The sequence below is a fragment of the Phycodurus eques genome, chromosome 4, assembly GCF_024500275.1.
Source record: "Phycodurus eques isolate BA_2022a chromosome 4, UOR_Pequ_1.1, whole genome shotgun sequence".
Classification (NCBI taxonomy): Eukaryota; Metazoa; Chordata; class Actinopteri; order Syngnathiformes; family Syngnathidae; genus Phycodurus; species Phycodurus eques.
In genome coordinates, this window is record NC_084528.1 from 19568085 (window position 1) to 19594227 (window position 26143).

At 42.9% G+C, this 26143-nt stretch overlaps 2 protein-coding genes and 1 long non-coding RNA gene across 5 annotated transcripts; 1 reads left to right on the forward strand and 2 right to left on the reverse strand.

The window, feature by feature from the left end:
* Window positions 1–4880: 4880 nt before the first annotated feature.
* Window positions 4881–8874, reverse strand: LOC133401450 (cytochrome c oxidase subunit 6B1). Its single transcript, XM_061674465.1, has 4 exons — window positions 8785–8874; window positions 8251–8365; window positions 5833–5933; window positions 4881–5145 (listed from the first exon to the last, which is right to left on the reverse strand). The coding sequence occupies exons 2-4, from the start codon at window positions 8354–8356 to the stop codon at window positions 5092–5094; spliced, it is 261 nt and encodes an 86-aa protein (XP_061530449.1). The 5' UTR covers window positions 8357–8365; window positions 8785–8874; the 3' UTR covers window positions 4881–5091.
* A 1397-nt stretch (window positions 8875–10271) lies between these two features.
* rasip1 (Ras interacting protein 1) lies at window positions 10272–25647 on the forward strand. 3 transcript variants are annotated; one of them, XM_061674466.1, is made up of 16 exons: window positions 10272–10547; window positions 11107–11228; window positions 12538–12989; window positions 14140–14388; window positions 14453–14697; window positions 16503–16667; window positions 17129–17333; window positions 17916–18214; window positions 19929–20090; window positions 21089–21129; window positions 21365–21519; window positions 22807–22919; window positions 23002–23290; window positions 23911–24074; window positions 24140–24281; window positions 25246–25647. In XM_061674466.1, exons 2-16 carry the CDS (start codon window positions 11107–11109, stop codon window positions 25422–25424), a joined length of 2982 nt encoding a protein of 993 aa, XP_061530450.1. In that variant the 5' UTR covers window positions 10272–10547; the 3' UTR covers window positions 25425–25647. The 3 variants fall into 3 exon arrangements, with proteins under 3 accessions (XP_061530450.1, XP_061530451.1, XP_061530452.1); XM_061674467.1 differs by lacking the exons at window positions 10272–10547; window positions 11107–11228 and adding an exon at window positions 12037–12070; XM_061674468.1 differs by lacking the exons at window positions 10272–10547; window positions 11107–11228 and having other exon boundaries at window positions 12768–12989; window positions 14193–14388.
* Window positions 17697–22050, reverse strand: LOC133401453 (uncharacterized). The gene is made up of 3 exons (XR_009768419.1): window positions 21880–22050; window positions 21352–21469; window positions 17697–18243 (listed from the first exon to the last, which is right to left on the reverse strand). It is a non-coding gene; the product is annotated as an uncharacterized LOC133401453 (long non-coding RNA).
* Window positions 25648–26143: the final 496 nt, after the last annotated feature.

The following is a 26143-nucleotide window of genomic DNA, read 5'->3' on the forward strand; positions in this document are numbered from 1 at the left end:
GTCCAACTGCCCTGTGTCAATGGTCAAGACCTTCAAGTTCCTGGGAATTGTAGTTTCTCAGGACCTGAAGTGGGAGACCAACATCAACTCCATCCTCAAAAGGGCTCAACAGAGGATGAACTTCCTGCGGCTTCTGAGGAACCACGGTCTGCCACAGGAGCTGTTGAGGAAGTTCTACACACCAGTCATCTAATCAGTCCTGTGTTCATCCATTGCAGTCTGGTTTGGTGCTGCTACAAAAAAGGACAGACTCCAACTACAATGAACAATCAGGACTGCCGGAAAAAAAAAAAAAAATTCACTGTCACCCCCTGCCCACTCTTGAGGACTAAGACGAGCATGCAAAATCCGGGGTGAAAAGCAATGTTGTTTTTGGGCCAAACATACCTTTTGGAATTATGGTTAAAAAGTTCAACCCTGGTTTCATTGGACCATAACACATTTTCCCACATATGTTTGGGAGGTTTTAGGTACAACTGTGTTTTACAGACTGTAGGCCACATTAATGGTGGAAACTAAAGATTTTTAAAATCTTGTGTCTTGGTCTCAATTCATTCCAAAAAAAAAAAAATCACAAAAAAACATTTGAACAGGCGTGTGGAGACTTTTTTATATCCACTGAGAGCCATTACGGTGGTTCATGCCACATAAAAACACAATTGTACATAACGCAATAATACTCATACAAATATGCAATCTTGTAAATTCCTCAATCACCTCCCTTGCCTCTGACTGCACTCATCTACGGGAAATGGAAGTAGAAGAAAAAGAAGGAGGAGGAGGAGGAGGAGGAGGAGGAGGTGTTGGGGTCAACGTACGCGGGCCCGAGGTGGAGAACAAACGTTGCCGGTGAAAAGAGGCTCTGTGGCGGCTGCCCACCAGGGCGCGAGCACAAAGGGCAACGTGCACATGCCTGAGATACAAAGCCCGGTCATGCAGAAACCATGAGACCGGCTCAGTGGGTGGCAAACAATCAGGAAGCCCCCCCTACTCCTAATTCTTCATTTCTAATCTTATAGCCCACCTAAATCTCTGCCTGGAATTTGAAGGCCTCCACAAAAATACCAAGCAAGAGGCCCAATTGTTAAGACTTGATTTTCATTGGCAAGATGAACTTTCATGATCTAATGAGAGAGTCATAATACAAGAGCTGCTGTTTACAAAAATAATTGAGAAAAACTAAGACAAATACTTCTTTGACACCTGCAATGCAAAATTTAGCCCTGAACAGTGTATTAATTTTAGTTACTACTATGAAAGAGGACACAGTCCGGGTCAATCAAGTGATTTTGAGATGGTAGTATAATCAGAAACTTTGTGTCATAAAACGTTATAGTATATAACTTCTTACTTGAAATTCCACAAAGCCAGGGCTGATTGTAAAAGGAAACAATGTTGAGACAGTGATTCACATCACAGCAGCACTATTTACAGTGATGAATTACTTTGCTGTAAGAACACACTGAAACAGTACACACACACACAAACTACAATATGATATGATACATATATATAATTTTGAGGAGCCTCTGGATGTTGTGGGGCTGTCCTGGTTGACACGTCTCTGCAACATTCCATGGAAATCGGGGGCAGTGCCTCTGGATTGACAGACTGGGGTGGTGGTCCCCCTTTTAAAGAAAGGGGACCGGAGGGTGTGTTCCAACTACAGGGGGATCGCACTCCTCGGCCTCCCTGGTAAGGTCTCTTCAGGGGTGCTGGAGAGGAGGGTCCGTCGGGAAGTCGAATCTCAGATTCAGGAGGAGCTGTGTGGTTTTCGTCCTGGCCGTAGAACAGTGGACCAGCTCTACACCCTCGGCAGGGTCCTTGAGGGTGCATGGGAGTTCGCCCAACCAGTCTACATGTGTTTTGTGGACTTGGCGAAAGCGTTCGACCGTGTCCCTCGGGGAGTCCTGTGGGGGGTGCTTCGGGAGTATGGGGTACCGAACCCCCTGATACAGGCTGTTCGGTCCCTGTATGACCGGAGTTTGGTCCGTATTGCCGGCAGTAAGTCGGACTCGTTTCCGGTAAGGGTTGGGACTCCGCCATGGCTGCCCTTTGTCACCGATTCTGTTCATAACTTTTATGGACAGAATTTTCAGGCGCAGCCGAGGCATAGAAGGGGTCCGGTTTGGTGGCCTCAGTATTGCGTCTCTGCTTTTTGCAGAGGATGTGGTTCTGTTGGCTTCATCAAGCCGTGATCTCCAACTCTCACTGGAGCGGTTCGCAGTCAAGTGTGACGCAGCTGGGATGAGAATCAGCACCTCCAAATCTGAGACCATGCTCCTCAGTCAGAAAAGGGGGGCGTGCCCTCTACAGGTCGGGGATGAGATCCTGCCCCAAGTGGAGGAGTTCAAGTATCTTGGGGTCTTGCACATTAACAAATTATAAAGTGTCAAAGCATGATTTGATTCCTCCCCAAATTCTCTCAACTTGAAATTTCACAAAGGCCTTGCAATGAGGTTATTAAACTGTTGCTAAAATTAGATTGAAGCAGTGCTATTTTTAAATTTGTCTTTAAATGTTAAATAACACTACAAGTAAGTTTGAATGTGTGAAATTTTTTTCGTTTTGTTTTCTTTGTTTTTTTTTTTTTTTCCCAAGTGAATGCAACCCAATAGATAAAAGCCAGCAAAAATAATGGTACAAAATTGTCCCAAAAATTCCACATTAAAAATCATTGTTTTTTTTTCTGGGAGGGTCTGAATTTGAATTATGTCACAGGGCTTACAAACACTAATCCGTCGGCAGACTCAATTATTGCAACAAACCGGTCAGTTTTCAAACCGGTCAGTTTTTGCAACAGTGACATGTCACCTGTAGCAGTTACACACAGGTTGCTTGTTGCAGCCAGTAATGTGCAACGCACTCTTGATAAAACCACTCTTCATCCTTCAGACCCTCCTGTCCCACCATCCCATCCTGTAATCTGTTGTCAAGGCAACCTATCCTCCACCGACGTGGACAAAATGAAATTAAAGTGCATTGTGCAACCAATTTGTCCACAATAAGAGAGTGGACAGGAAGCGAGGGAGGAGCTGTCTTCCAATCTCACTTGCACACACTCCAACCACTTGAATTCATTTCCTGATCATTTGCAATAAGTCCTGACAAGTACAATGTCTACTGCCTCAAAACATTGTCTTAGCAGACCAGCGTGTATCCACTACAGAGATGATGACACGTGTGAATACCGCATGGCGCATACATACCCGACTGGAACCACAAATTTGGCTTCAAACTTTAAATTAAAACCCTAAGCCTCGTTTGCAACGGTAACCCAGGCTTGAATCGAGACTTGGAAACCATAACTTGAAACCTGAAAAAAATGGCTTGAAACCTTAACCTTTCTTTGAAACCCTAACCTAGGCTTGAAACCCAATTCAAAACCGTAACTTTGTCTTCAAATGCTAATTTGAAATCTGCTTGAAACCTAATTTGAAACACTAAAACTGGCTTCAAACCTCATCCCAGCGTTGAAACTCTGACACTCATTTGAAAGTCAACTTAAAACCCTACTTTAGGTTTGAAAACTTAATTTGAAAGGCTAACCCAGACTTGAATCCATGACTTGAATAACTTGTTACCCTAAACCTGGATCTAAACCCTAAATTTAAAAACAAATGCTGACTTGAAGCAGAATTTGAAACCTCCAACTTTGGCTTGAAACCCCAACTTTTGAATCAATCTATTTATAAATAAATATTCATGCAGCGCCAAGTGCTTTACACTTACCATAACTTAAAAGCCTAACCCTGTATTGAAACATTTAGCCTTTTTTGAAACCCTACATTTGGCTTCAAACTCATACACAACCCTCACTTGAAGCCCTAATTTTGGCTTGAAAACTCAAATTGAAAATGAAACCCTAATTTGAAACCTAATCCTTTTTAGAAACCATATCCAAGGCTTGAATCCCTAATTTGAAACCCCAACCCTTGCTTGCAAATTTAAGAGGCTTGAATCTTTAATTCAACACAACCACTTGAAACTCTACCCCCTTGTTTGCAACCCTAACTCACTTGAAAACCAGCTTGAATCCCTAACTTTTGCTTCAAACCCTAAAACACATTTGAAAGCCTAATTTTGCCTTGAAACCATAACTTGAGAGACTGAACATGGTTTCAAACCCTAACCCAGACTTGACACCCTAATGTGTCCAGTGGTACACAATGTGATCATTCATGAGTAGTTATTAAAGTTGACAGTATGTCCACGGTCCTCATAACAGACTGATCATAGGAATGGCTGGATCTTAAGTCTGCATTTCGTAATGACCAACAGGGGACGATGTGGCGAGTTGCAAATACAGTAGTCAGTATACTGCAGACGCTAAATGAACACACAGACTTGTCAGGACCTATCAAGCATAGTTTGGATCATGTGCTAATGGAGGAGTGTGTTGTCAGTTTGTTACATAATGTCATGACGGTTAACCCACTAGCCTGTTAGAAACTCCTTAAAAGGTGGCTTGAAAAAAATAATTGAGAGGCCTAACGAAGAGTTTTAATAGCTTCATCAGTGGTGCTTTAGTGTAAATAGATTACCAGGAAAACGACCACATTTAAAAAGGTGCAATCTTGAGGCCTCTAAACCGGATAACTGGAAAACACTGGCCAACAGTGACACCATGTGGTGGAAGTGTGAAATTACAGTGCCAATAAATTTGTGTTGAATTATCAAAAACGTTGAAAACATGTTAGGATCCAGTCAGCAGCCTGACAAATACAGAACAATTGTCATTTTCCTAAATTGAATCTTTTTCTCAATTCATTTTAGCCCTCCCATTTTTTTCCTCATCTATCAGAGACTTCAGTCAGAGTAATAGAACAATGTAATCATTAGGATGGGATTGTAAGGGGGGGACGTTACAAAAGATGAGATTAAATGTGCACTGTATTTATTGAATAAACAATGCCAAAGAGGAGTTGACTGTACATATGTTGTGCGTTCGAAGCTTCAGCTAAGAACTGTAACGCCACTGAAGATGATGGCGATGATGTAAGGAGCTGTTAGCTGTTCTTCACAACACTACAGAGTTAACTCGAACAAACAGGGCCTGTAAAAGTACTGACAGATAACAGTGGTCATATTTTAGATCTTTCCAGGGAAACTTCCATTCTCTATCTGCTCGTCCCATTTGGCAACCTGCAGGAGACATGACAACAAATCACTCACTGGTCACATATTTTAGGTACACCCCCAACGATGTAATGAGATCTCAAACAAAAGCTATGACATACTCAGCTAATTTATTGAGACAGAAAAATAATAAATGCATATTACAAGCATATGTGCGCTTACATTTGTGTGTGAATTTAACTAACAAATGTTTTAGTGTTTTAATAGTCTATGAAAATAACACTAATATTGAGCCTTTTTCCTTGTAATTTTATTTTGCATTAATTTGGTGATATTACAACTTACAAAAAGAAAAAAACAGCTTGTAAAAACGTTTTAAATTTTATTCCTATAACACCAATTTGTTTTCTGAATTTTCAAGTTTTGTTGAAAAAAATGTTTTTGCTCTTAACATTGAGGTGTTTTGTAAGATCACTGAAATTGTAATAGTCCAACTTCTTGAATTCACGTAACATTATAATTTTTCTTAACATTACAACTTCATCAACAAGTTTCACATTATAACTTTGAATATGAGCTTATTCCTTTATAATTGCCATTATCTAAAAACATTTTTTTTTTTCAGTGCGGTCACAATACTTTACAAATTCATATAAAAACAGAAACTTGCATAGCCTTGAGGTTGATATAGAGAATTAAAAAAGTAAGCCTTCTCCTATTTAAATTTTTTTTAAAAACAAATGTACACCTTACCCAGCTCATGGGACAAAGACTTTTGTAAACCCTCTGGTACCAGTTGCAGGGGGCCACATCCTGGTCTTTGGCTGACAGGGCCTTGTTGCACCTGTGGAAGTCTGAGTAAAAATGAAAATATTTTACTAAACTAATTATAATCCCTCAAGGGGACATGAGGCAGGGTTCTCGATTGATGAGAGTCTCGCTTCTGATAAGCACAAAAATGAGCAGGGACGCATAAAGATCTATCTGGGTCAGAGGACGCAATGCTATGGTATGGATTAGTTTTCTGGCGTGGTGCTGGAAAGATGCCGTATTAATTTTTTTTGAAAAGACAGGGCTCTAGAGTGCGACTAATTTAGTCACATAGGTAACTTACATTTCTGAATGGTGCGATTAAAAAAAAATACTAAATAAAAAAAGACGGTCCACCCATACGCCCAGCTATTTGAGGAAGGAAGAAAAAAAAAAAAACGACTTGAAAGCAGACACATGGAACCCATCTGCTATCTAAACCAATCAGAGATAGTGCAGGGCAGGCGGGACCTTCCACCCTCCCTCTGATTGGTCATGAGCGTGTGGCGAGCATGCTTTTCAAATACAGGCACTAGCATACTCAAAGCTACCGCAAGCTTTCTGAAGGTGAGCCATGATGAACGCGGCCATCCTGCTAACGGGCTGGTATGTCGAATTTGTATGAAGTTGCAACAAAGACAAAATCCATTTTAAACAACCATCCCACCCAATTTCTTCAGCTGGGATTGGGAACAAAAAACACAGAGGGATATTTCCCATTTCCCCAAAGTTTGCAATTATGGAACCCTTTGTCCAACAAAGCAAATACACACCTGACAGCGTATGTCACACGTATGCTCACATTATATACAGTATAGCGTACTCACCATTGTAAGAGATGTAGCCATTTAACAAGTTGACAAAGCAATGTTTAAATAGCTGCAGACTTTTGAATAGTAGTACAAATCTTGAATCAAAACCGGCTGCTTTGATCTACTTGTGTTGTTATTAATGTTGCTATAATTTCCACTTTATCTTAACCAACTGGAAACTTGATTGGTAGTATAGTAGTATTAGTGTGTATAATCTGTGCCAAATGTTTAATATTTGTTCAAGGGCAATTTTTGTAAATGGAGCCGGAGTGGGGGCCGACTGGTTAGAGCGTCAGCCTCACAGTTCTGAGGACCCGGGTTCAATCCCCGGCCCCGCCTGTGTGGAGTTTGCATGTTCTCCCCGTGCCTGCGTGGGTTTTCTCCGGGCACTCCGGTTTCCTCCCACATCCCAAAAACATGCATTAATTGGAGACTCTAAATTGCCCGTATGTGTGAATGTGAGTGAAAATGGTTGTTTGTTTCTGTGTGCCCTGCGATTGGCTGGCAACCAGTTCAGGGTGTACCCCGCCTCCTGCCCGATGATTGCTGGGATTGGCTCCAGCACTCCCGCGACCCTAGTGAGGAAAAGCGGCTCAGAAAATGGATGGATGGAGCCGGAGTCTATTTTATTTATATTTTTTTATCTAAGATATGTATTGTTACAATGCCAATGTTTGATAAAATTTTGAGTTGCTCTTAAAACTATATCTGTGGTATAAAAAACATCCATGATTCTATCATTTGCTGTGATACTTTGTGGGAAAATATATCCTAAAAAATGTAAATAAAAAACTAAACATATTTTGAGAGAGAGAACGAGCAGTGGATAACACAAACATACTGTACAAACAGTAGAAAAACAACTGTAGTAAAAATCTGCAATACAGCGGGAGCTCAAAGCAAGAACTGTGATATAGCAGAGGATTATTGCATCTGTATTCCGTGATGATAAATTGCAGGGACTCATTGTTCCAGGGCAGGGACTCATTGTTTCCAGACATGTGCATCCTGGGACTCCGTTTAAATTGTAAAATGATACATGACGAGGCCATCAGCATTGTGAAAGTTTAGGATTTGCAGTTTTTTGAAGAATATCATTCACTTGGCTCACCAACTGTAGCATTGTAAAATTGCCTCCTCATGAGAACTATTTCTGTCCCCGACTGCAGTTGGGTGCCAGTTTGAGAAGCTTTACGGCCATCACACTGCTGCAACACCTAGCAAAATGTATGCTACTCAGTAAGTTTCTCAAAACAGGATCTGTTCTTGACGAACGACGAGAACTGGCATTTGCACAAAGCTGGGGAATGTCCATCAAGACGGCTGCAGTAGAACCGACTAGAGGTTGTCGAGCATCATAAGCTTCAGAGTGCTCGGAGAATTCAATCTTGTTCCTCTCTCCTATTTACGAACAGCTTCACACGTGCAACAAGAGGGGGATATAAAACTGCACCTCCTGTGAGCTAAATGACAAGTGTAAAGAGCGCTCTTGTATATTGTAATTAGAAACGAATAATTATAGGTATTTTTAATATAGTTATTGGCTCACCTAGGTAGTTCTGGAAGCAGTTGCGGGTCTGGTTGGTGTTGGGGAACCGGGCGTCGAAGGGCGCCGTCCTGTAGTTCTTGATCTTCTCCTCAATTGTCTCAGACATGTTTGCAAGCTTCGGACAATGATGTTGATACGTTACTTCAACAAGACACATTTATGTGCATTCGACTGGAGGCAAATAAGACCGCTTCGACGTGACCTCGGCATAACGCGCTACGTCAGCCGGCTAAGCGAGAAATAAACCAGCCAGCGGCGACTAGTTAGTCTCGACAATATTCGGTCACCGTTTAGCGGAGGTTTATACAAACAAGCAACATAATAGTTCATGTTGTGGAAAAGGCAACACAACCGCGTAGTTACGAACGCGAGGTAGCCTTCATGCTAACACGAGCGCTTTTAAGCGGAAATAACGGATAATAGCATGACAGCAACCAATACTAATTTCTACAACTTGTATTGGGTCATTAGAAAATCCACAAAAGACCGAATGTGTGCAGCAAAAGCCATATTTGAGTGTGAAGGCTCACTAACCTTGGGCGCTTTTCAGCTGTGTCCTATCCGTAGAGATGTCCTTCCTGTTCGAGCCGCACAGCATGCTGGGAACTTGGGTCGGGAAAACGCCGAGGAGCAGGCAGATGACCTCTCACACACACTACTGAAATGCTCTTATACACACAAGAGGTTTATTATTATTATTATTATTATTATGTTTTTTTTTCACATAAAATAAGATGTTTTTACATACTCTAGCAGGGGTGTCAAACTCATTTTAGTTCAGGGGCCACATTCACCCCAATTTGATCTCAAGTGGGCCGGACCAGTATATCCGTGGCCTAATAAACTATAAATAAAGAATATTCCCCCCAAAAATGTCCCCTTTGTTTTGGTGCTAATAATTTATTCTGAAAATATTCCCATTTATTGATACTATCTTGTTGGAAATCTTATTGCAAATCATATGAAAAATCTGACATTTCTTTACAAAAGTGAGTGCAGTTTCAATTATGTTATGACTCAGTTCTATATATGTACCTTTTATTTCAGTACGTTTACATAGATTTCCACATCTGTCTCGAAATTCTGACAAGGCCAACTGACTGACTGATCAAACCATACAAACTTAAGCGTTCTGAAAGAGGGTGTGGTTATCCCCCTGCCTTGTAAATGTATACATAAAAACACATACAAGTTGTGTCAGTGAACGAAAAGAAAACAACGACAACAAAAAAAAGTGCCGCTAAGCCAACCTCTTTTGAAGTGGCATTGTGGAACATTCAGTTATGGTAATAACCACAGAAATAAAAAGTAGCGTCAGTGCGACCTCCAGTGGACAACATCAGCAACAAAAGTTACTTTTGTTGAAAATCTGCGGTTACTGTGTTCTCTAAATTTTACACTTGCCAACAATCGAGCAGACGGGCCGGATTGGACCCTCTGGCGGACCGGTTCTTGCCTGCGGGATGTACGTTTGACACCACTGCTCTCGGGCAACACTCTCACACACACACTATTGAAATGCTCTCATACAACAAGTGACATTTCTTTGATAGTTTGAAGCCTATCCTGGCCGACATCGGGCGAAGTAATAGAAATATACAGTATAACGAGTGGAGAACCTGGAAGAAGTACATGTCACTGCTATGAGCCATGTGGACCGTGTAGGCACCAGACCCCGGTACTGGGATTCGGTCATAGTCTGATTTGTCCTTCAAAGGTCACAAGTGTCTCCTTCTAACTTCCTGTCTCACTGTGTGCGACTTCCCCTCATCCTCTTTCCTGTAGAACCAAACCATTCCCGTTTCAAAGAGAAACATTTATGTCCAATGTCCCTCCATTAACCCTCAATTGTAGAGAGGTACGATTCATTGGAATTCACTGCAGTTCTCAATGGTCCAAGTGCCTTTTCCCATTTTGCCCACTTTCATAGTAGTTGTTCCTTCCCTCCCGCTCTCAGTCAGGATATAGGTGTTGTCCACTGCAAAGGAAGGAAATTCTGTCACTTCGAACAATGGGCCTGTTTCTCTATCTATAGACTCAGAGAAGCCGAGGGCTTCGGAGAACGAGCATAGCGTGGATAAACTGTTGGGGGAAAAGAGAATTAAAAGTAGTTCATACTGAGGAGAAGACTATATTCATGGATGGCAGGAATTGGAGAAGCACACACCTAGATGTGTGACAGACTGAAAAATGGAATTTCGTCACAGGGAACGGAAAATACTGAGGATTGTTAGAATACTTTGAGCTGCCTTTAGGGTACAAAAAATAAACTCCAGAAGGATCAGAAGTTTCTGTGGGTGAGTAAAAATATTTTTTTGGGGGGTTTTTTTTTTAGACCACAAAGGTTTAAAGCTCCTTCTAACATTCGGATGTAGATTTGGGACAGAACGTTCATTTAAAATGTCTTCTTCCGTCTGGAAGCAATCACAATCCATTTAAGTACATTTATAATGAGATGAGATTCAAATGTTATCATGTTATGAGATTTGATTACTTTAAGGCTGCCGGTAATGTATTTTGATGAGAATTGTAGAAAATGGCGGCGGAGTGGCATTCTAGTTGGGACACTTCCCTTCCAGCTGGACCTGAATCCAACAAAAGGATGTTTCCTGTTTAAAATGTTGTAGTTTTCAGGAACTGCTTTTGGATTGATTTTGCCGTGTTTATTTCCACATGTTGACAACTTACAGTGTGTTCATCCTGTTGATATATCTTGACGGTGACATCATCCTATTGTTACATTGTTTCATTTCTGGCACTGCTGACACACCGTCACGCAGTATCCAGGTGCAATTGTTGCATTTTTAGGATCTGCGTCTTTGAATTTTTTTTTTTTTGTCCTTGTTTACGTGTCAGATGGAGGGGTCAGGCAGTCCTCGTGTCAGAAAGCTCCACTTCCCAGTAGGTCTTTGGATCAATTCCCCCAGGAAACATTTTGCAAAGCTGGGGCGTCGCTGGCCCAGCGCTGTCTCTGTCAAGTGAGTCTACTGAACCTTATTCATGGTGTCATTTTCTCCTCAACGCCAGGCATTGACAATTACAGTGAGTGGATGACTTTCAGCAGCACACTGGATGATCTCACAAAAGACTACAACTTGCCGTAACGCAGTGGTTAGAAATCATGGAAATCAAATCAAATCAAATCAAATCATCATAGCGGTTAGCACATCTGCCTCATAATTCTGAAGTTCGATGCTCGAATCTCAGCTCTGGCCTTCCTGTGTGTAGTTTGTATGTTCTCCTTGTGTACCCCGGCTTCCTCCCACATTCCAAAAACATGCATATTAGGTTAATTAAAGTCTCTAAATCAGGGGTCACCAACATGATGCTTGCAGGAACCAAGGACCACTTGATTAGTCCACAGGCCTGTTCTAAGGGTAGCTCAACAGTGATGGGACATTGTGATTTCCTAGGAATGTTGTAGAAGGGAGCATTTGAAAATGTAAACACTTGCAGAGATTTGTAGAAATTAGTGCTGCATATTGATCTGTTGATTTTGTATTATCTGTTTATTGAGAGAAATCATTAACATGATCAGTGTCTTAATAATATATACAGTAATGAAAGGTAATTTGAGTCACTGATGGTGTAGTGGTACACTCGCCTGACTTTGGTGCAGGCAGCATGGGTTCAGTTCACACTCAGTGACAGTGTGAATGTGAGTGCGAATGGTTGCCCGTGTCTATATGTGCCCTGCGACTGACTGGCGACCAGTTCAGGGTGTAGTCCGCCTTTCGCCCGAAGTCAGCTGCGATAGGCTCCAGCGTCCCGGGACCCTAACCAGGATAAGCGGTGTTGAAAATGGATGGATGGATGAAAGGTAATTTGAGCAAATTTGTAATTCAAGAAATGTATACTCAACTGGTTTGCCGCGCAGTCAGGAGTCAGGTTCAAATTTCTGCGTTGAGTTCGCATGGGTTTTGCCCGGGTACATTCTAAAAACATGCATGCTAAATTGACAATAGACTAAATTATCCATAGGTGTGAATATGAGTATAAATGTTTGTTTGTTTATATGTGTCCTGCAATTGATTGGTGACCAGCACAGGGTGTACCTCTCGCCTAAAGTCAGCTGGGATAGGCTCCAGCTCACCCGTGACCCTAATAAGGACAAACCCTCTACGAAAAGGGATGGCTGGATGGTGTTCCACGGTCACTTCCAGTGTATCCTTCCACTTTTGTAACCTTGCCCGTTTTATTTTGGGCCTTGTTGTTTGTCCCTGTTCAGTCAGTCATAATTCACAGCTGACTGGCCCCTTCCTCTTCCCCTCTCTGTGTTACTTCCAGGTCGACCACCAGCTCTGACGCGGCCTCACTTCACGAGGCGCCCTCCATTCCTTCCTCTTCCCTGTCTAACTCCACTCCCTCGCTGGCTTCCCCAAACCCGTCGCCGTCTCCTTCCCCGGCCTTCCTCAGGCCTCGGCCGGCTGCGCCCCAGTCGCGCGCCAAGCGCCTTTCCCACCTCTTCCTACGGGGGCGCTCCAACAGCGACCGAGACCGAGCGGTGGGGGAGAGGGAGCGAGAGCTTTGGGCCCACTCGGCGGCCTCCTCCTCTCACCACTATGTGCCCCCGGCCACTTCTTCTGCTCCGGGCCTGATCAAGATCTATGGAGATGCTCTATCCAGTGGCGCTAACTATCGCTCCCTGCTGGCCAACACTCACTCTACGGCCAGTCAGCTCATCGCTCAGGTCATCACTCGCTACACAGAGAGAGAGCGGGAGGAGACAGATGATGCAGGTACAAAAGAGAGGAAACACTCTTGCTCTGATCCGTTAATAGGATTTGTTTGCTAAAACATCCCATGCCAGATGGGGATGACATGAAGCGGTGGCTTGACTCAAGTCAGACTTAAGTCGCCAAATTTGTGGCTTGGCACTTGGCTAAGACGTCCATAAAACCAGACTTGACTTTGACCTGGTATTCATGTGACTCAAATTGACTTAGACGTGACCTACATGGCATGAACAAAATCGTGCCTGTGTACATTTAAAAATATGCATTTTAAAAAATTTTTTGTTTGTTTGTTTTGGTTTTGAAAACAAAGAAGCACGTATCAGCTCAGTAAACTATTACATTTGGATTCGAGGGTAATGTTTTTGAAGCCATCAGAACAAGGAGAGCATGTTAACTTCATCCACCACCATCAAACCCACAAAGACAGTGTAAGCTACGTTAAATTCACAGTTTAGCGAACCAAGAGCTGCTCAAAAATGACATAAGCTTCATGTTGGTTATGAGTTTATTTGAAAACACTATAATGTAACAATACAGAGACTGGTTTTGGAACCAGAAACTGTGATTCTATGAATGTTTTAGTACAGCTAACTTACGCAAGTGCAGACTCTGAGTGCAAAGTGGCTAATGTGCGAATCGACATGACTCACAAAAGGATCAAAGAGCTTAAAAGTGTCATTAGCATTTTGCAACGAGGATACAAAGGGACTGGAAGAGTCGCAGAAAGGCATAGAAGTGGACATAGGTGATTTGGAAATTGAAAAAATATGTATTTGCCTTTCAGCTCCTTGTTTGAAATCAGCAGGTTGTGCAAAAAGTATTGACACATTGAACATTTGGACATGTGTATTCAAAGTTGACCGTATGGGTTCTGGTGCATTTTAGGTTCATCCTGAAATTTCACCCAAAAGCTGAATATCCTCCACTTTGTTTGAGTAGCGAATGTAGTGACTGAGCAAGATTGTACGACTTGAATCGAAATTTAGCGACGACTCAATTTGACTTGATTTTTGCCTCAGCAACTTGGGACTAGAAGCTTCAAGGTTAAGACGTAAGACTTACTTATGACTTGCACATAATTATGTAACTTACCCAGGCCTCTGACATAATGTAAACATAATAGCACCTAAACCCTTCCTCCTTCACCTATTAGTTATCCAGAAACACATCCCTGAGGACTTCCTTCTGTGTGATGTAATCGGAAAGCCCATCCAGCAGCCAGATGGAGCTATCAAGTGGGAGACGGAGTGTCGGAGAAATGTAGCCCCATGGGAGTGCCCCTTGTTGTTGGCGGACATGTGGCGGCCCAAGGATGGATTCGAGCGGCGGTTTGAAATTCAGAGGAAGGAAGACTACGAACGAGAGGAGAGGGAGCGGGAGAGGGAAGGAGAGAGCTATCAAGGTATGCTGAAGCTAGGAGTCGGTGACGCGAGGTCCCACTCATTTTCGTATTGTCTGGCCGACAGGTGTGCGCTGGAGGCGAAGCAGGATGTCGTCAGGGGGCGCAGCGGAGGAGGGCGAGCGTGGCCACCGCGGAAGGAACTCGGAGCTCAGGAGGAGCATCAGTGACATGAACCTCAGCCTGAGGCGCCGCCAAGGCAACCACGTGACCAACGACCCGCGTGGAGGTGGCAGCCGGCCCGCCAACAACAACGGAGCGGTGCAGGACAGGAAAAACATTGTGAGCATGATCAACCCGCTGCAAGGAGAGGTGAGACACTGGAACAGCAAGAGCATTCAGAGGACCTTTGTCTGGATCTTCTTCAAAGGGTGGTGTTTTTGTCTTTGGTCCACTTTACACATCCTTTACCAAAACCTTCTGGGAATTCTTTGTGTAATGCTGCGCAGAGGGGCGATTCTAGGATCTGGGGTTTATGGGTGCTGGGATTTCCTTTAGGGGTGCTTCACCACCCCCGAAAATGGGCGAGAAGTGCCTACCCGTAAGCAATTCACGAGCACGTTGGCTTTAATATTATCACATGTACATGACACAACGACTACCTCTCTCAATCCAATTCAAACAGAGGACCGTGGTGCTGTCTGACCACCTGAATGGTTGCCAAAGAAAAAGAACTTCAGCTCAGTCCTTCCAACAATATAAACAGTGCCCTACGATTAAATGCAGCAAAAATGAGGACTGCTAATGATAATAGTGTGGTAACTTGGTATTGAGTGGTTGAAGTAAAGAAAGGTGGCGCATATCCTGGTTTAAGGCGGACATTTACGCCATATCACTGGAAGAAAGGTATTGCGCCGCGTAGGTCGAGCGGTCAGAGCCCAGTCAGGGAGAGGTGGGAGGCGTTGGGTGGAGAAAACCATTATGAGTCAATGGGGGGTCGGGGGGTTGTTTGGTGTATTTTTGTTGTCAAAATCTTACGTTGCAACTAAGTACTGTGCTTTTCAAGTTTTCTAGGTTGTTTAAAAACAACATACAGTTAAAAAATATTTCGATCCCTTCAATTTTAGGGGTGCTGGGATTCATTTTAGGGGTGCTTCAGCACTCTGCCCCAAAATGGACGTGAGTACCCGCAGAAAACCCACACAGGCACGGGGAGAACATGCAAACTCCACACAGGAAGCCAGGAGCCCGGATTTGAACCCATGGCCTCTCTGAACTGTGAGGCGGATGTGCTAACCTGTGGTTCACCATGCCGCCACTTGTACAACTCGGTTGAAAAAAAAAAAAGCTTTTAGAGGGCAAGTAAATGAACAACTGAGATAATGTGATTGCACAAGTGTGCATACCCGCTTATTAATGGGTGTGTGGCTGTGTTCGAGCAAAAGCATGAAGGTTTTGTGACTGACTGATATTTGGAACTCTTCATAATTCTCTCCACCTTGACTTGGGCTCAAGTTCAAGGTGAAGAAAAACAGCCCCAACACAAATGATGCTGCTCCCACCATGCTTCACTGTAGGTATGGTGTTCTTTTGGTGCCTTGTTCTTTAATGCCTTGGAAATTCTTTTGCACCCTTCTTTCGACTGATACCTTTGAATAATGTGATCCCTCTGATGCTGTGGAAGCTCTCTGCAGACCACAGGTTGTGACTATGAAAATGTCAGGAAAAGCCTACTAGAACATCTGAACTTTATTTGGGGTTAATCAGTGACCATTTAATTGGTTGCAGATGTGTGCTTCGTCCAACTTAACATGGGTTTGAATGTGATTGGTTCATTCTGAACACAACCATGTCCCACTTATAAGAGGATGTGCACAACCACATTATCTCAGTTGTTTATTTTTAACTTTCCCTCCCTAAAATATTCGATTTTTCGCAAGTTGAATGGTACACGTTATAGGCCGTATTTATCTTAGGCTAATTTTTTTTATATCACAAAAAAAACAGGCATTTGAACGGGTGTGAAGAATTTTTATATCCCCTGTACATATATAAACCAACCCATGGTCATAAAAACCTCATTGTTTGTGTCTTTTTTATAGGTACTGATCCATGATTGGTTGTCTCATTGTGATTTTTATTTTGTTGTTGTTTTTTTTTGGGGTCAACATATTCAGATTAGAGCATCAAAGGCAGAGGCAAAGGTCGGCTGGACGCACCAGCAGCCAGAGGAGGAGAAGGACTACTCCAGCTGTGACCTGGAGATGATGTCCCAAAGTTTGATCCTTCCACCTACGGACCGGCCCTACTTCTTGTTGCTGCAGGGTTACGACCAGAGCAAGGCAAGACACGCTAACAGATGCTATCACACTCACAAACAGCGGCGTAACCAACAGATGAGCCCAGCGTAACAACGTGAATGCTATAAGCACAACCACAACACTGAGATGATGAATAAAATTCAGGTGCAGTATAAACACGTGCACACGCCCAGGTCATGACATCATACCTGCATGCTCGTAATCGCTGCATACAATCTCACCACGAGTCTCTCGCGCCAAGCATCTGACTCAAAACATCTCCAGACGAGCACAATGCCTGGACAACATACCCTCCCGAAACAGAAGAGGTTGTGTGCACATCACTCCATCTCGCACAATGACCTCATACAGGTCCCCTTTGTAGCAAACTGTGACACACTTTGTATAATATCAACTCCCTTCTGCTGATGGAGCCTTGATATAAACTGAGAGACCCCCCAGGGATCCCTCACCTTTTCCCCGCTGCTGTGTGCTTTCTTTAGGATTTTGTTTTGTACATTATGGCGGGACATACGCACGTGTTTGGGAGAAAACCCACGATGAGGGAACGGGAGAAGGACAAAGAAAGAGAGAGGAAGGGGAAGAAGCCCCTCAAGGTGGACACATTCCTGTCTGCACCTGACCTCTTGGCCAGACACTTACTTGTGAGGAGGGATTCTGCTGTTCCCGAGACCCCCACTGGGCGAGGTATACACAGCATCACAAAAACAGACTCAATGAACAGTACGACAGCAAGGGGTATTAAACTCAACAGGCTGTTACGTGGGTGAAAATCATCCATCCATTTTCTGTACCGCTTTATACTCACAAGGGTCGCGGGCGTGCTGGAGCCTATCCCAGCTAACTTTGGGCGAGAGGTGGGGTACACCCTGAACTGGTTGCCAGCCAATCGCAGGGCACATAAACAAACAACCATTCACACACACATTCACACCTAAGGGCAATATAGAGTCCTCAATCAACCTAGCATGCATGTTTTTGGAATGTGGGAGGAAACCGGAGTGCCCGGAGAAAACCCATACAGGCACGGGGAGAACATGTAAACTCCACACAGGCGGGGCCGGGATTTGAACCCCAGTCCTCAGAAATGTGCTAACCAGTCACCCACCGTACCACCGTAGACATCCTAACCATTTGGTAGTGGCTCATATTTGAAAAACTATTGATTTTTATCATAACTGTCCAAAGAAAATATAAAATACAAACATTCTGGATTGGTTATTAAAGGAATACTGTATTCTGCTCTCATCTATGTCCACGTTATTTCAGCCTTGATCCGTCCTTTCCGAGGAGGTGGCGTCACACACAACGGGGTGGCTCTTTACAGGGAGACAGTCCTAAACCCCGGCGATATCATCGGTCTCGGGAACCACTTCCTCTTCTTGTACCGCGACCCCCGAGTCACCCCGGCTCCTCCGTTGGCATTGACGCTGCCGTGGCACTCGGACGGCTCGCATCCATGCTGCTCCTCGGGGTTGGCGGACAAGCAGGAGGCGCTGAGGCACTATCTAGGATCCACAGAGTCTGTTCTGAAGTTCCATCCTCGGCACGCTGATGGCTTGTTGCAGGTGAGGCGAGAAGATATATAGTGCTGTAGCTTCAATGAGAAAGTAAATATCAGGACACATTATGCAAAACCCCATTTATTGTTTGTGAGAATCTGGAGGAAGGCGACTACAAGGATATACAGTGCCGTGAAAAGGTATTGGTCCCCTTCTCAAATTCTTATATTTATATATATCAGACAAATATAACCCCAGTTAACTTAAAATCCTGTTTTTAAACGGTGATTTTATTTATTAAGGAATAAAATACTATTCAGTTACAGCAGGCGCCACCTTTAGAGATGAGAAATGAGAACACTCACAAGGAGCTGCTGTAGGCCTCAACTCACGCACAAACGCTCACACGCAGACGAACCGGCCAACCCGACTCTCAATCACGCACAAGGTCACGCCCCTTAAAGGAAGCCATCCAACATTGGGATACTACAATAAGTACTGTAACTACACTTAAAACCAGTTTATCTCTTTACATTCTCTTTTAATGTGTTTTATTATGTAGAAGACTCTTTTTCTTTATTTTTGGAGGGCTGAAACGGATTAATATTATTTCAATTAATTTCAATGGGGAAATTAATGAGTCAATTGAGTTACAAAGCTTGGTCACAGAACAAATTAAATAAATAAGGGTCCCCTGTATGATTTGTATGGGATATCTGAAATCCGTAAGTATTTGACATTGTTTGTAATTATATCACGGCGAAGGAGTACTTTTGCCTCAAAGAAACTCCTCAACACACTTTAAACTGTTTACTTGGCACCAAGATGCCACCCAAAACAGTGAGTAGGTGAGTTTTCAGCCAATATTGGAGAATAGGTTAAAAAAAAAACTGTGAAAAGATGAACTTGCGAATGCCGAACCACAAATAAGCAGGGGTTCACTGTACAGCGAAAGCATAGACAATTAAATATGGTATAAATATGCTCGAGGTTAGAGGTGCATCGATCATTAAATAAGCAAAAATAGTCGCTGACAGCTGTCAGTGGAGGAATGTGGAGGTTAAATTTCCAATAAGTACATATTGTTTACTTCTGTTTTGTCACTACCGACTGTTGGATGTAGCGTGCTAACTAACAAATAAATAAACAAACAATCACAAATATGGCAACCCACTGACAGTTCGACCTTGGCGGAGGTCTGACATTCATGTCGCTATAAGTGGACACAAGAATATTGCTACCAAATCCAGTGTTGGCCCATTAGCTTTGCACATATTCTGCCAGTTTTTACGAGATGAATAACCTAGATCAGTAATTCGGTGCAGTGACTCACTTGTGTGCCCTGGGAGATCATCAGGGGTGCTGTGGGAAATTATCCAATTGCACTTAATTTGTCTTTTTATTTGTTTTAAATCAAATACGAATATATTTTGTTCATCTATCTATGCTAGGGACAGGTAAAATAATTAAATGCTCTTCCATTAGATGGCAGAAGGTACAAGAAACCTTTTGCCATTTGTACAACAAAATAAGTCATGGCCTACTTACGAGTATATGCCCAGATTTGGCACTAATTCAATTCGTGAGTAAAGAACATCCAGAACATCAAGGGTCTGAGAAAAGAACGTCATTATTTAGTTTTAGTTTTCATACTTTTTTGTGAAATGTTTGTTTTGTAGTTTGTTTTGGTGGTGAGATTTTTCTAATGTAAAATGGGTGCCTTGGCTCACTAAAGGTTGGGCAACACGGTCCAAGATTGCGTCTCTCACTTGTTTCTTAGGAGATACTGTCGAAAAACTCCTCTCCCGACTCCGGAGGAGGGCCTTTGGCGCCGGCGTATCTGCTGTCAATCATGATCGACCACGCGTCCAAGTGCCTCGATCCTGCGCTCACGCCGCAGATATTGCTCAAGGCGGCCAATCAGATCAAAGAAATTGTGTGGGTAAGTCACATTCAACTCTATGTTTCATTCCAATGAGCAAATTGACCGTATTCTTAGGTACACCTGCATAATTGAATGGGAACCAGTGATACTGTATGGAATTTTTTTTATTGACACAGTCACAGAGGTATTCATTTAACAATATGTTTATTATTGCTTCTAAAACATGAGGACGTTGGATTTTTTTTTTTTTTTTTTTGTCCAATCAGATTTCAGACTCTGAGCCATGTCAACCAATGCCAAGGGCCTTCAGAATCAATAGTGCTGGCCCAGGTAAATGAAACTATATGAGCAATGGGACTGTTTTTTGAACCAATCAGATTTCGAACTTGTCATCACAGAGCCAGGGCGCTGGCAAATGCGCTGGCACTGCATTTCTCTGTCATGTGACTGGTCGGTTAGAGCAAAACGTGTCACAGCGAACTTTTACTAACAATCTACACACATTAACTCGTTTAATAATCAGTATCTCTGGTGATTATGGTGTATTTTATTGTAGGTTTCTATCTTTTTGTCATGTTTTTAGACAAATATTGATCCTTAACTGCTCCATATTATATACTTGACACAGTTGCATGCTATTACGTAGCTTTTTTTGGGATAGTATTGATGGTTTGTATAATTTACGACGTGATTCTGGGGGTATATGAGATGGATTAAGTTGCAATGGAACTCACTGGATATGCAAGTGTAGCTCATATGGCCTTTGGGTGTATCTCAGTCCTGGTTTGTTTTTGCAGTCAGAAAAGGATAAGAGGCATCGCCAGTAAGTGTGCAGTTTGCACATTGATTAGGAGAGACTAAGACATACAATATGCTCGTCATTGTGGTCTGCTAAGTTATAGAGAGGAGCAGGGATGAGCTGATGTCACTCCCTTCTTGCTGGAAAATGTGCTGTAATGGTGCTGGCTGCAGGGCCCGACTCCTGCCGCTGCTCCTCCACCTCCACTAAGCCCAGATGTCTTTCTCTTCTCTTCTGTCTCCAAATCTCTCTACAGGATAACATTAAGGAATTTGGGGATAAGCATCCCACGCAAAAGTAAGACCATTTTGTTCCAACGTCATGTTTGCTTCATTTAGCGGCCTCCGGTTCAGCGATTCATGATACATTTGTCCTTGCGCTGTTATGACTGCGCTACATTTTTGTGGTATGATGAAAGCAAGTCGAAAAATTGAGTCGGGTAAAAATAACCCAGGCTGTTATTACTCAGGCCATGAAGTTTAAAAATTATGTAAGGAACTAATTTTGGAATGGCATTACCTGTTGTGTCCAGTTCCAGTGAGCCAGAAATCGAGATTAGCACAGCCAATGTCCAGAAGTTGTCATCGGACCTTAGACCCTTGATGTTCTGGATGTCCAACGCCACTGAGCTCCTCAACTTCTTCCAGGTTAAAGTGGAAGTCATGGAGAAAGAGTGGGAATTTGAAGGTGAGAGTCATGGGGAAACCCACAGTGAGTAATAAAAATAAAAAAATCAGTAAATCTATGGAACGTAGTCAAATCCAGTACTGATTGCTAGTCAATCCCAGGACAAATAGAGACAAACAACAATTCCCACTAACATTCAAACCTATGGGCAATTCAGTCTTCAATGCACCTAACGTGAATGTTTCTTTGGAACGTGGGAGGACGTTGGGGTACTGGGAGAAAACAGAGAACATTGAAACGCCAGACAGAAAAGGCCAAAACTTCCAATCCAGAACCTTTTGTCTGAGAAGCAGACATGCTAACCACACGCTCCACTGTGATAACTATATTGAAACATAAAAACAAAAATTGTGTACTCACCAGAAGCGGGCAGAGTAACCGAAAAATTCCAAATAGCAGCCAGTGTAAGAACAAAACCTTTGGGCTTCTGCTTGAAATAATATTTTTCTTAAATGCCAGGAAAAACATACTAAAACATCTGAGCATCTTATTTGACTTAGTCAGAGGCACTTTCAGTGGTGGCAGTTGAGTTTGAATGTGATCGGTTAATTCTGAACACAGCCACTTCCCAGTTATAAGAGGATGTGCACACTTATGTGACCACCTTATTGCCTTTTTTTTTTTTTTTTTTTTTTTTTTTACTTCCCCTCTTAGAAAACTAATCTATTCTGATGGACAGATTACACGCCACATTAGTGGTGAAAAAAGTTTTGAAGTCATTTATCTTGGTCTCATTTTTTTATGTATTTTATGTATGGGTGTATAGATATTTTATGTATGGGTGTGTAGATTTTCCATATCCATTGTGTATGGTTTCGCAGTCATAACGGTCCTCTGAGGAAAACTCTAACTAACAACATTGCCCATGACAAAAATGGGTTGAACACCCCTGATTTAGGATGTTCATAATTTGAGTTTGAATTGTAGCTCTTTGGGTAACTGGACTAACTGCCGAAAACCCCAAATATAAATGGCACTCAGTAGAGCCCAGACTTACACCAACACCATGCATACCCACCTCTTTCATAGTGTATGCCCATTTGTCGTTAGGATTCATGAATTATTCAATGACAAACTGAGGAAAATGTCAAAAAATGAACATCAATAACAATGCCATTCCTGGATCCACACCAAAATGTAATGGGTTTCTACTTCATTCATGCCCAGTCTATAATTGGCAAAGTAGTTATTTTCAACGTCGCGCTTATAGCTGAGGTAATGATTAATTCAGAGGGGTGAAAAAATAGTCTCGTCTTTAATCTATCTTCATGGTTGTTTATGCTACAGCCCCAGGAGATCCGGTGTTGACTGCCGACATGGACACATGCTCAGAAGCTCTCGCTCAACTCGACGACGTCATCATGCACACCTTCCAGCAGTGCGTCTATCACCTAACAAAGGTAAACCGCCACCCGCACCGTCATCATTATTTATCTGCCTTGCACCCAAATGAATCCCCTTCCTGTCTTTCCTGCCCACAAGACCCTCTACTCCCTCCTTCCTGCGCTGCTGGACACCAACCCTTTCTCCAGCGAGGAGAAGGAGAAGGGAAAGGCTGGAGCACAGGGAGTGGAGGGAGAGGAGAAGGGAGAGGAAGAGGTGGACGACGTGTCCGCCCTGCCGGCCAAAGTGGCCGGGCTGGTGGAGGTGTATCGCTCTTCCCTGATTCTCTCCCGGGAAGCTTGCCTTTCCCCGCCGCTCACCTCCCAAACCTTCGGCTACCTCTTCTTCTTCACCAACACCTCTTTGCTCAACACCTTGTTGGAGAGAGGTGAGAAGTGACTGGGTGTATTGTTCGTTCTTCCCATTTTCAATTGGCAATTAAGAATCAATATGGAAAAAGTGACTCATTTGTTTTTAATCTAACACATTTTTATTTTAGGCTCAGATCAAAAATACAAAATGTAAAAACTGGCTACAAGGTTGAGTTTGAGATTCACAGTTGTGGGAAGTAATGAAGTACAAATACTTTATTATTGTAATTAAGAAGATATTTCACATATATATGGCGTTATTTTCTTTCACCCGTTGTGTAATGATATGTGAGGAACATTGTGTATGTCTCGGTTAACTGATTGTGGCAGCTAGCAATCTCCTTATCAAACCTCCGACTCATGTTAACAGAATCAATTAAATATTAAAATCAAAGTCAGTCCTATGGCCTGCTTTACAAAGTTTGTATATTTGATCTGAGCCAAATTGAATGAGGAAAAAAACTTTATTTTGTTGCATTAAAAAACTAATAACAAACAAATCAGTCACTTTTATTTTTTTTCAACTTCCGATTACCATTTAAAAAATTAAAGAACGAATGATACACGGATTGTAGTGAACTGTCATCTGAGGATGAGATGTTAAATTTTTTTAATTCCTGTCATGTTTTTTCCAAAGATGGACTCTTTTCTTGGTCCCGAGCTGTGCAGATCCGTACAAACTTGGACTTGGTCCTGGACTGGCTCCAGGGGGCGGGACTTGGGGACATTGCCTCCGAGTTCATGAAGAAGCTGTCAGTCATTGTCAACTTTTTATGTATTCCGAAAACCCGTCTCATCCAGGTAATATGGTTTTCTCATTGTTGCCCACTTGGACCTCCTGTGAAACGTTTTCTTTTCTCTTCTAGTCCTCCTGGAACAGTTTACAAGAGGATCACGCCTTGTTAAGCCCTGCCCAACTGCACCACCTTCTCACTCATTATAAACTGGGACCAAGCAGAGCCCCCCCAGTCTCCTGGGCTCCCCCACCTGGCACGGAGCTAAGTGGAGGTAATAGATTCATACATACTGTTAATCTAATTAGTTGAGTGCAATCTGCACATCAATACATTTAATAATCAGCATCTCTGGAGAGTATGATGCATTTTATTTATTTTTTTACATTTTTGTCATGTTATTAGATAAATATTGATTCAGAACTGCTTCAGATGATGTACATGGCACAGTTAAGTGCTGATATATGTATTGATCACTTTTATAATTGGAGCATGATAGTGGTGGTATTAAAAAGTGGATTAAGTCAGGTAAGTCCCCACTGAAGGCCCAGGTACCAAATTCACAGCCCGCCACTTATAGAAGGCTGATCGTTAGCAACTACCTTTACTGCGATTCTAAATTGAAATCGGAAGTGAATGGTGTCGTAATGTCGCAGTTTGCAACGGCCAATCAAAAATGCCATGTCGTATCATAGGAATTAAAAAGAATAAAATTACTTTTCCGGGTATGAAGCGAGATCCAGCCTGCCGCTGCCATGCCGTAGTAATACAGTATATATTAAATCATCTTCGTGCCCACCCGGACGATATCTCCTTCAAGCTTGGGTCCTCTACCAGAGGCCTGGGAGCTTGGGAGTTTCTGCGCCGGATCTTAGCTGCTCCCAGTATTGCGCTTTTCTGGACAGAGCCGTCAGATGTTGTTTCTGGTGTCTGCTGGAGCCATCCTCCCAGCTGGGGGGTTGCTGCCCCCAGTGCCCCAATCACTACGGGCATCACTATTGCCTTCACCATCCACAATTTACAAAGTACGTATATATGGCACCTCAAAACGAACACGAGGGGTCACAGTTTTTCCGTTGCAGTGAGTTGGTATGTGTACGTATGTCAATCGTTAGGTGTGCGGGAGCGAGTGGCCGACTGTAACTTATTCGCGATTGTCGGCCACAGTTTGGCCACAGGCCTTACAAATGGAATCTTTTATTCTCTTCTTTTTTCTATTCCTCTTGTTGACACTTTAGACATATTTGAGAGCTTCCTGGACCACCCTCCTCTCATCCTGCCAAACGAGACTCCTCGCCTTGACTTATCTCAGCCGGTGCCGAGCTCGGACCTCCTGAAGGAAGTGACGCGTCTCCGCACCTTCTTGTGGGGCCTCGACCAGGACGAGCTCCCCGCCAATCAAAGGACTCGGCTTTGAGTGAGCCTGGAGTTAGATTTATGGATGTCGCATCAAATGAAACAAACAAACTTCACAACATTTCCATATCAATTCATGTATTAGATAAGATTTTTCAAAGTACAGTGAGAGGAATGCATTGTTTTTGTTCCCAAAATGTACTTTAAAGTCTTTGGAACAATGCTTTACATGTCTGTCTGACTGAATTGTATCGAGTAAAATTACTGGTTTTTAATAAAAGTCTTAATGCTAACATTTCTGTATGATTTTTGGCAAGCTTGCTCCCGAGTAAGGCCTCCGGTGGCAAGCAGGGCTTTGACGCACATAGACAAAAGGTTTCCCACAAGGTGGCGCTGGAAGCCCCATTCCCCCTCAGATGAAATGATGAGTCTGCATGTAGAAATGCTTGAGTAAGGAGGCCATCATAGAGCCACATAATCACCACGCCAAAGGCACAACTCTCATTTCCTGTAATAATGGTCGCATTTTATGCCAGCTCATGACTCAAGGCAACAAATGATGATCAGACAAAGTCCACTAAAGCAAGTTATCAGAAAAAAAAGAAGACGCAGTTTTCTAATTTCCCTTCAATTGATGTGACACACTGAAGTGGTTTCCCATTTCATTCATGTGGTAAAGTCCCCCGATGATGTCCGAGCACTTAGGGTAGACAGATGGTGCCGGTATCATGGCGTCAAATGAATAAGAGCATGGCATGGACGTGTTGCTGCACCCGGTCT

Bases quoted from the DNA above. Each gene is read 5' to 3' on its own strand.
- rasip1 (XM_061674466.1), top strand. From the start codon at position 11,107: ATGGAGGGGTCAGGCAGTCCTCGTGTCAGAAAGCTCCACTTCCCAGTA. The intron at 21,520-22,806 runs GTGAGAGTCATG...TTTATGCTACAG, and splicing joins GAAAGAGTGGGAATTTGAAG to CCCCAGGAGATCCGGTGTTG. The intron at 22,920-23,001 runs GTAAACCGCCAC...CCTGCCCACAAG, and splicing joins GCGTCTATCACCTAACAAAG to ACCCTCTACTCCCTCCTTCC.
- LOC133401450 (XM_061674465.1), bottom strand. From the start codon at position 8,356: ATGTCTGAGACAATTGAGGAGAAGATCAAGAACTACAGGACGGCGCCC. The intron at 5,934-8,250 runs GTGAGCCAATAA...ATTTTTACTCAG, and splicing joins CTGCTTCCAGAACTACCTAG to ACTTCCACAGGTGCAACAAG. The intron at 5,146-5,832 runs GTAAGGTGTACA...TGTCTCCTGCAG, and splicing joins GTCTTTGTCCCATGAGCTGG to GTTGCCAAATGGGACGAGCA.